We start from the raw sequence: 10445 nt of genomic DNA on the forward strand, positions 1-10445 counted from the left end.
TCTTTCTCTCTCTCTCGCTTTATATATATATACACACTAATCTTATAATTTAGCATAATTCATGACAACAGTGGAGGGAGGAGGATTTCAAATATATAGTTTGTTTTGCATGGTTTTCTCTGTGGAGGTTGATAAACATGAACGTGGGGGTAGAATTATCTTTTTTTTATTTGGAAAACCTCAAAAATAGATATGGAAGCCAATTTTTTTTGTGCAGAAGAGAAAAAGAAGAGGGTGGGGCTTCTTTGGTGCAGAGAAGAAAGAACAAGAAGAAGAAAAAGGATTAAAAAAAACACGTGAACTATTTTATTTCCACGTCACTTAAAAATTACCTTTTGATGATTTGTTTATCTGCATATTTTTGTAGGAAGGAGGGAAAAAGAGAAGGGAAAAAAACCCATACAAAAACTATAGATCCTAAATTTGAAAAAGGGCCCAAAAAACCAAATAAGAAAAAGATAGCTGGAAACCCTCGAAACCTAAAAAAGCCCAAATCACAATCAAAGAAAAATCGAGGGAACTCTTCCCGCCGCCGTCGAGCGCACTTTCGCCGTCTCTCCATCTTATTTGTGACTGGCGAAACCACATTTCCGAGCTGTTCCCGCCAGTATCGCTCGCTTTCACTTGAGTTGCAGCTATGTATGGAGGAGGTGAGTTGGAAGAAAGTCGAGCCTCATTTAGCTTTTTTTGTGTGTGTGTATTTTGTTACTTTGATGATTTGCCTACTTACGTCTTGAATCTCAAAATTGAGTAACTATACATAATAATTAACATGCACAGATGAAGTATCGGCTATAGTGATAGACTTAGGGTCTCACACTTGCAAAGCTGGTTATGCTGGTGAAGATGCTCCCAAGGCTGTATTTCCCTCTGTAAGACAAGTCCAAGCTTCTTTCTTTCTAATTTGATGATTCCTTTTGTTTTTTCGACCTACTCACATAATTCTTCATTGTTTATGTTCTTTCTTTGTTTGTTAAGGTTGTGGGGTGCATTGATCAAATGGATGTCGGTGATGACAAAGAAAACAACGATTCCGAGACTAACAACAATAATGATGATTCAAACAAGCCCAAAGATAAACGCAAATTGTATGTAGGCTCTCAAGCCTTGGGTTTTCGCCGTGACCATACGGAGGTGAGGTCCTTGCTTGATTATACTTGATTTTTTTTCTATTAGTTCATTTATGTATTTCTAGTTGTGTATGTATTAGTTAGTTAACAGCTGCTTGCATTCATCAGGTGGTGTCTCCCCTAAAGGATGGGGTGGTTGTTGACTGGGATATTGTTGATAACATCTGGGATCATGCTTTCAAGGATTGTTTACTCATTGATCCCAAGGAACATCCAATGCTACTTGCTGAACCTTCTTCCAATACTCAACAACAGAGGGAAAAGTCAGAATTTCCGAGCAATCAAGCTTAGTTAATTTTCTTCGCTTTTTGCTTTCCTCAATCTGAAAATATAATGTTTGGTTTTGTTAAAATCTAACAGGACAGCGGAACTCATGTTTGAAAAGTACAAAGTTCCTGCTCTGTTTTTGGCCAAGAATGCGGTAGTACTATTTTCCTCATTTCCAGCTCTTTGTGTTTTATTAATTGGGTTTTGATTAAAATTCTTTTCTATGCCAGGTTCTTACATCCTTTGCGTCAGGTCGTGCTACCTCTGTTGTTATTGATAGGTATGATTTATATTCTTAAATTTTTCTGTAATCAGAGAGTGGCTTTAATACCTTGTGGAAACAGAGACAAAAACAATGCTCTCTGTTGTTTCTTTGATGAAAGAACCATACATAAATAGCCCAGAGAGGCTATTGGGTTCAGAACATAAATAAGGAATCTATCCCTTAAATCAAGGAATTGATATTACGAATTAAAGTACAATATAGATAAAATAGCAATCTTCCAACAGAAATTATACCTCACCCATTCTGATACTTAGGGCATCAGATCCTACTACTCATTTTATCATTCTTTTTCGTTTGGCTTCCTTTGAGACTTCTACCCAGCTATCAATATTAGTCTGTCAAAGGTTGAATATAGAATACTGAAAGTTGCACGTAAGAGTAACCACAGGAATCACATACAGTATAGAAGTGAGAAAACCTTGAAACTTGAAAGATTACTTATTTTCATAGTTATGAGAACCTGAGTTATGTGAATCGGTTGCATTTGTATACTTACATATAAATAGAGCAAAAGAAGTATCTTCACTTTTCTGTGCTGGTTTTGCAATTTTTCTTGCTTTCTTTTGCTAACATGTTTTCTGTATAACTATTAATTCCTTCAGTGGTGGAGGATCAACTATGGTTGCTCCAGTACATGATGGTTATGTTCTTCAAAAGGTCTCTCTCTCTCTCTCCCCCCCTCCCTCTCTCTCCCTCTCTACTCTGCTGTTCAGATTGCCCTTTTTTCCCCAAAATTATTCAATGCTGAAGTAAAATTGAAAGGACTAAATTCTTTGCTTGTCTAGAGCTTTTTCTGGGGAAATTTTTGATCTTGTGTTTCTTGATAGGAATTAGGACAAAATTCTTTCTTTTGACGAAAATGGCAATATGTTAGCAGCTGTGTTGAGTTGCAAATTCCTACGATAAAAAAATTCTATAACTGAGGCTAGAATATGCACCTTGGCTTTATAAGTTGTTGATTGTTTCACTCTCTTTACCTTATGTGAAGTAACGATTTGCTGGGGGAGCAAAATTCTGCTATGTTCTTATTTTTTTATCCTGAAAATAAACTTCCTGATTGATTACTTTTTTCTATTCTCACTAGCATTTACCAGTCCGATGATCTGTCTTTTTGTTTTTACCTTTCCCCGTTACCTTTTTTGTTTGCAATAAACAGGCAGTGTCTGCTTCTCCTATTGGAGGTGAATTTCTTACCGATTGCTTGATGAAAAGCTTGGAAAGCAAAGGCATCGTGGTAAGTGATGGCAAAATGTGAGAATTCATGTATCATTTTTCATTGCTTCAAATTAAACTGTTTTTATCGTGATGTTTGTAGATAAAACCAAGGTACACTTTTAAGAGAAAGGAAATACAACCAGGGGTGTTCCAGGTATATTTTATAGTATCACTGGAACCCGTTTAAGTTTTATGCAATTAATTGCTTTTGTTTTTTGCATCTCATGCATACATGCCATCCCAAATTTAACTTCTATGACAACGCAGGCAGTCCTAATGAAATTAAACAAAAACCTATTTGACTTTTTTCTTTGTCAACATGGTGTACAAAAACCCATAAGGTTTATGATCAGTTTCAAGACTTGTTTTGAATCCTTGATTCTGCTCAAATGTGGCAATTGGGAGATGGCATCACTCCTTGCTTCCTGTGTGATGTTTCAGCAATTTGAATGTTAACAGTCACCGAGTAGTAGTTAAAGAAATCAAACACTGACAAAAGTTCCCTTCCTCTTCCTTTCTAATGGTATGGGGGGAAATCCCTTATTTGAATTATGCTATAAAAAGAGAAGACAAAGGAACTTAAAAGTATTGTTATATGGTAGAGAATGGTGCTTGTCTTGTTCTTATGTTAATTGATTTTCCAAAGTAAAAAAGTTTTCTTGAAACTGCAACGTACTCTAATGGAAATTTACTCCAGCTGCTGTTTCACTTTTTCTTGTTTGTATTAATTTCTAGTAAATAACCTACATTGCTTTCTGACAATTCTCTTTGCTTTTGTTTTGAGAATCTCAGACTGTAGATGTTGATTTGCCACACACAACAGAATCCTACAAGCTTTATTCCCAGGTTTGTTTTTAATCGTTGTTACCCCTTTCCAAATTGGCAAGTTTGTTCCAGTAATACCTTTTTATAACAACAGAGAGTGATTGCAAGTGATATCAAGGAATGTGTCTGTCGAGCTCCAGATACTCCATATGATGGTTTGTATTCATTTGCCATCTTTTCTCGTGAAGTCATGGCACTTCATCCTTTTATTCCTATTTTATGTTTGTATGTTATGTATGTTCATAGTCATGGAAGCTGCCTTCAATAATATTTAAAAGATCCTTGTTTGCTGTAGCTGGAATGATATCTATGGCATTATACTATTTAAAAAATCTCTTCCGAATAATATTATTGATTTTATTATACAGCCGTATGTTGCCTTTTCCTTTGCAGAAAGTTCATATTCAAATATCCCAATGACCTCATATGAGCTTCCCGATGGCCAGTGAGTACCTTACAAGTTTATTAGCACCGTTTTGTTGTCATAATTAGGTTGCTTTTGTTCTGTTTGCTATCATCCTTGAGTTGAACTATAAAGTATAAACAACGTTTGTACTTGCTTTCTTTGAACCCTTTGCATTCGCCAATCACCATACAACTTGTAGTAGTAACAACAGCATTGTCTAACACTGGTTAGCTATAAAAAATAGTCCTTGGATCTCGGTTTCCATTATTACTTATATTAATTGATCCTGCATTTTTCCTTTATTTTAATTCAGGACAATCGAAATTGGTGCTGATAGATTCAAGATCCCTGATATTCTGTTTAACCCATCTTTGGCTCAGGTAGGTGGTCTTCAAATTTTGGAGATCCTGATTTCATTTTCTTTCATGCTTTTTGTGCACTTGCACTTGCAATTTCATTTTTTTTTTGTTAAAAAATTATTTTTATCCAAGTTCTGGTGGGGGTATTAGCATGTGTTCTTCGACTTCTATCTCGGTTTTGGTAAATGGTGTCCCTACTGAGGAATTTCCAATGACTAAGGGACTTAGACAGGGCTGCTCTCTCTCCATTGCTCTTTAATTTAATTGGGGAACTCCTTAATTTATTGTTGTTGAAGGTGGTTTCTATTGGGCTGTTTTGTGGTTTGAATATTGGCAGGAATGAGGGATCCTTTAAACTATCGCATCTGCAATTTGCAGATGATCTCATAGTTTTCTGCAATGCTTCGAATACTCATATTAGAAATGTTAAGAGAGTATTATGTATTTTCGAAATTATGTCTGGTTTTCAGTTGAACTTCTCCAAAAGCAGATTATTCGATATTAATACAAGCGAATAAGAGGTGAAAGATTGGGCGTCTTCTATCGGTTGTGCAGTTGGTACCTTTATGTCTTATTACCTTGGTCTTTCGCTTGGAGCCAAGAGAAATTCAAAAATTTTGTGGGAATCTGTCATTCATAAATTTTACAGTAAACTTGCTGGTTGAAAGGAAACATCTCTCTTTGGCTGGGAAACCGGTTCTGCTAAAAGTTGTTTTATGTTCTCTCCCAACTTATTTCTTATCAATTTTTAAGATCCCATCAAGTGTGAACAGGAAGCTTAATTCCATCATGGCAAGATTCTTATGGGGGAGGATCAGAAAGGAATAAGATTCATTGGGTAAATTGGATGATTGTATGCAAATCTAATACCAGTGGAGGTCTAGGAGTGATGGATATCAATTTAATGAATAAAGTCCTTTTAGGGAAATGGTCTTAGAAGTTTGCAAATGAAAAGGACTCTGAGTGGAGGAAGCTGATTTGTAGTAAATACAATTTAGATAAAAGTTCGTTGCTACTCAATAATCGAATACCAACTCAGGCTTCCTGGATTTGGAGATTTGTGGTGAATAATCATTTTTAAAATGATTCTTTTGGCTTCAGATTTCACAACCATTTTCAAATCATGGTGGGAAATGGCGAGAATATTTGTTTTTGGCATGACATTTGGGTTATGGAAACCCCCCTCAAAGAAATTTTCCCTAGGCTATTTGCCCTCTCTACTAATCAAAATGGAAGGTTAATGGAGTTTGGTGAATTTGGAGCTTCAGGCTGGTTTTGGCTTGTAGAGATGAGAAGGAATTTGAGTGATTGGGAGTTAGATCAGTGGGTCGAATTGTTGGTTGTAAGTAGTGTTTAAGTTAAACTCTTAATCCTAATTTATCTCTAAAACTATCTCTTAATTTGTAGAAAATATGACTCCTATTTTATCTACGTCTCTAATTCATGTATATAAAAACCCCATGGACCCTCTTGTGTAGGATGCAATTTTCCTTTGAATAAAAGTATTTCAATTCTTTCATAACCGGAAAAATCTGGTTATTTACATTGGTAACAATTAATAATATGTCTTGTGGGAAATTTGAGAGATGCTCTAATTTGGAGAGGAAATGGGGATGGTTTTTACACAGTTAGATCTTGTATAAAAACTTGCTCCATCGAGTCGGATCTAGATCATTTATGGAAAAGTTATCTTTGGAAGGGTTTGGTGCTTCCAAGGGTGGAGACTTTCATGTGGCAAGTAGTTCATCAAAAAATTGCCGTAAGGGCTGAATTAATAAAGAGAGGTGTTCTTGGGATATTGGATCCATTGTGCCCTCTATGCAAGCTGGAAATAGAGACCTTTTCGCATTTATTCTTCTCCTACACTGCTGTGTGGAGATTGTGGAATAGGTTTCTGCATTTGTGGAAGATTTCAGCTGTTATACATGAAAATGTGTACTGCTTTCTTTCAGCTTGGGAGGAGTTGGTGCCTCATTCAACTTTGGAGATTTATTCCTGGTGTAGTTATGTGGACGATTTGGAAATGTAGGAATGTCATTGTTTTCGAGAAGGGCGTGTTCGATTCGGTTCAGTTGTTTTTCACAACAAGGTTCAGATTAGTAGCTTGGTTCCTAGCAAAATTCACTGATAATCCCATTTCGATGGATTCGCTCATTGGTGACCCTTCTCTTGGAGACCTGTGCTTTGTCTCAAAAAGTTAGCTAGCAAATCAGATTTCCTGGTCCCCTCCTCCTGTGGGGTTTCTAAAATTGAATGCGGATGCTGCTGTCAAAGGTGATTGGAAGGCAAGTGGTATAGGTGGGATTCTAAGAGATAGCTCCGGCACAGTGCTAGAATCCTTTCAAGAAGCTACTGGTCCGGGTCCTCCACCTTTAATGGAATTGAAGGCCATTAAATCTAGCTTAATTTTTTTTATCTTCTAGTTGGTGCTCGATTATTGAGAGCGATAGCAAGTTGTGTGTTGAGTGGATTAAGAACTTGGATAAATGCCCAAGTATGTATGTTTCAATTTCTAAAGAAATTGCGGATAAGATCAGAAACTTGGAGGGTATTCTATGTTGGATAGCTAGGCCAACAAACTTAGAGGAAGACGTTTTAGCTAAGGCAGGAATAGGTTAAGATAAGGAGTTTTGGTTGGGTTTTGTTTTTTCTCGTCTTTTGTTTTATGTTTACTGTACTAGGTTAAAAGTTTGGTTATACTCATATGCTTTGCATTGTTCTTTTAATTAATAAAATTTGAGGCACTCTTGTCCTCCTTCCGCTGTTTTCTGGAATACCCTATGGTGTTCTAGAAATTATGAAGGGGGTTTTAAGGAGGCCTCCATTTCTTATCCAAAAAAGAAAGAGGGAAAAAAGAGAGAAGAAATTTGGGGAACAAAGGGTTTTGAAAAGAAGTAGAACAATCAGGAGAGGAAAGCAAAATGATACTAGGTGATAGAAATCAGAACTCAATCAAAATTTTCATGATTTGAAGCCACCAGAAATTGAACCACAAATCCTTATTTTAATGTCAACTACCAGTGTAACACTAAAGCTCTAATACATAGAAAATAATTGTAACATTAAAGAATACAAAATAGCCAACATAAAGAAATGAAAGCTTACATATAGCTTTTTACAAATAAAATCCTAAAGCGTTGTAAATTGACAAAACTAATATCTTAAGGATCTTAATCCATAAGCACTTCATTCCAACATGCTTCATCGGCATGTTTCTTGTCAATTGATGTTCTTTTGAGTATGTGTTCAGTCTGCAGCTTTTTGTCCTAAATATATATGCATTCTGCATTTTTTTTATGACAATGATAGGACCTCTTATCTTTGTCTATTTGTGAAGTGCTTATTTTGGATTTATGATATCATCTGTCTCTGATTTCATTGCTTCTTTCAATCGGCTACTTTTCGTTTCTTGGCTAACCTGTAATTCTTGGTGATAAAATGAATATGAAGAAACAATTTAATGTTTTTTTTTGTAGTTTATTTATTGTTTTCCATGCATAACTAGAGTCTACTTCCATTAGTAAGTTAGTGTGTATGTTGATATTGTTTCTGATTTCTTGTTTGGCACTAGACAATTCCTGGAATGGACAATTTTACTGAGATTTCTTCACCTGCTCGTGGTTTGCCACAAATGGTATGCTAATTTATTTCATGCATTCTGTCTTTAATATCAACCTCTTTCTTGTATTTTTACAAGGATTATTTAATTAAGCACTTTTTTTTCTATTTTTTACAGGTCATAGAAAGCATCAATAGATGTGATGTGGACATCCGGAAAGAATTGTTTGGCAGTATATTGGTAAGGCTATCCCACTCAAGCAAGCCCGTACTCCAGTGTCCTGATAAGTTTTTTCATGTCATGTTTCTTTATTGAATATCATATTCCAAAACAAGTAGCTTATTTGACTGTATGAAATGTGTATTAATAATCTAATTGATAAACACGGATGATCTTTTAAGTGATAGATTGTTGTGCATAGCTGATACTATCACTTATGTTATTCCTTTATATTGCAGCTTTCTGGTGGCACGGCATCAATGCAACAATTGAAAGAACGACTTGAGAAAGACCTGCTAGAGGTATTCTTTTTTGTTTTCCATTCATGCACAAGTTTTTTTCACTCTATTTATGATCCTAATGCTTGTTTCATGTTTTAGCAGTTGTTGATGTTTTGACATAATCCTTGAGAACATGATTTCATATCATCACAGTTTCTGTCATAATTCTGCATGTTGGTAGAATAAAAATTTTGGTAGCAAGTTAACACTATCATTGTCTGTCCATATGAAGGAATCTCCTCATGCTGCTAGAGTTAAAGTATTGGCGAGTGGAAATGCAACAGAAAGAAGATTCAGGTTTGTTGTGGTTTAATTTTCATTTTTTGGTTCTACCTGGTTTATTTTTATCTGTTTCATTTGGCTAAAGTAGCACAGTTGATTTCATCGTCAAGTATATGATACAGGTTCTATTCGTCCCCCTTGTTATAGAATCTTCGAGACTATTACCTTGACGTTGATCATGTACTCCCTATTAATGCAAGAGCCAGTAACCACTTTCAGGAACTAGATGTGTTCATAAACATGATTGTATCTTAGAAACCAACTTGCAGTTTGAAGGTTTTATCAGTAGGAAGATGAATGAGATTCTATTTTTATGGTTCATGTTGAGTGGAATGATCAAGAAGCCAAAAAAGGTCTTATGTGAGTGCATACGCCCATTTCCTTTGCAAGAGATATAGCAGACCTTTGAAATAAGAGACAAATAACTATGGGGTTCAAGTACAGCTGACTACATAATTGGAAAAACTGAAATATCTGGAGGAAGAGGAGCTATTACTAAGATGTTGTTGGCCCAAGCCTCGGCGATTTATAGAGAATAGGAAGTTCCAAGAGTAGAAAATATATAATTCATGAATATATAAGATGAATTATTAAAAATCATAGTGATTTCCTTCTATTGATTATAAGAACTTAGTACCTTTCTAGTTTACTGTTTTAGCATAACCTTGTGTAAATTTTCGGTAAGAATTTTTGTTTTTCTCTTGCTCTTGTTAAATGCTACTAACTTGCATGAAACAGTGTTTGGATAGGAGGGAGTATCTTGGCATCTCTTGGTTCATTCCAGCAAATGTGGTTCTCCAAGTCCGAGTAAGCATCGTGCTTCACTTTTCGTATTGCAATCTCGATGTTACCGACATCAGTAGAAGTAAACATATAGTAGGTTATTGTAAATTACTTAATTTTATGTGCATTCATCTTACAGGTATGAAGAACATGGAGCTTCATATATACAAAGAAAATGCCCTTAAGATGAAGAAGTTGATAGGCGTCTGCATTTATCGACATGGGAAGCTGATGCCAAGCCCATTCACAAACTTCTGTTTCTCCATTTTGCTTATTAAAGCTCCTTTTCATCTCTTCTAGGTTTGGGATGTACTTCTTTCGGATCCGAAATATGCCCCATTCGTGCTAACTATGCCCAGATTGTAAGATATTCTATTTACAAACGACTATAACGTCTATTATCGTCATCCTAGCTCATAGATGTTCTATTTACTACAGACTGTACTGTCTATTATCATCATCCTAGGTGGTGCAGCATTCATGGTATTAGTTTTTCTTCAATTCGAGTTCGAGCTCTGTTAATATTTTAGATTTAGATGACCTTATACGGCTTTCTGCGTTATTGGTTAATGGAGACGTCTTTGTTAAAATAGATCGCAATGTATGTTGAGCATGGCATTTTTTTAAACTGCCCTTAAATGAGGGATGGTTTCCTTACCTTATTGGAGTAAAAAAATGGAATAGGAAATTCAAACATAAACTAATTTTTTTGGCATTTATTTTTAATATCATAATATATTCTTAATATTATTATGTCATTAATAATATTACATCATAAAAATTTGATCGTCGTGATCATTTAAAAAGAGTTCATTGGAAATATTGAAACTTCC

At 35.4% G+C, this 10445-nt stretch overlaps 1 protein-coding gene across 2 annotated transcripts; it reads left to right on the forward strand.

The window, feature by feature from the left end:
• Positions 1-443: 443 nt before the first annotated feature.
• LOC120164698 (actin-related protein 4-like) lies at positions 444-10045 on the forward strand. 2 transcript variants are annotated; one of them, XM_039174361.1, is made up of 20 exons: positions 444-650; positions 781-872; positions 979-1134; positions 1239-1393; positions 1491-1551; positions 1628-1677; positions 2286-2340; positions 2840-2917; positions 2999-3052; positions 3691-3744; positions 3818-3878; positions 4117-4168; positions 4443-4509; positions 8060-8122; positions 8225-8287; positions 8506-8568; positions 8780-8844; positions 9568-9636; positions 9752-9845; positions 9893-10045. In XM_039174361.1, exons 1-19 carry the CDS (start codon positions 638-640, stop codon positions 9795-9797), a joined length of 1317 nt encoding a protein of 438 aa, XP_039030292.1. In that variant the 5' UTR covers positions 444-637; the 3' UTR covers positions 9798-9845; positions 9893-10045. The 2 variants fall into 2 exon arrangements, with proteins under 2 accessions (XP_039030292.1, XP_039030291.1); XM_039174360.1 differs by having other exon boundaries at positions 9752-10045.
• The last annotated feature ends 400 nt before the right edge of the window (positions 10046-10445 follow it).

Source organism: Hibiscus syriacus, unplaced genomic scaffold (assembly GCF_006381635.1).
Source record: "Hibiscus syriacus cultivar Baekdansim isolate YM2019G1 unplaced genomic scaffold, ASM638163v2 tig00111542_pilon, whole genome shotgun sequence".
Taxonomy (NCBI): Eukaryota; Viridiplantae; Streptophyta; class Magnoliopsida; order Malvales; family Malvaceae; genus Hibiscus; species Hibiscus syriacus.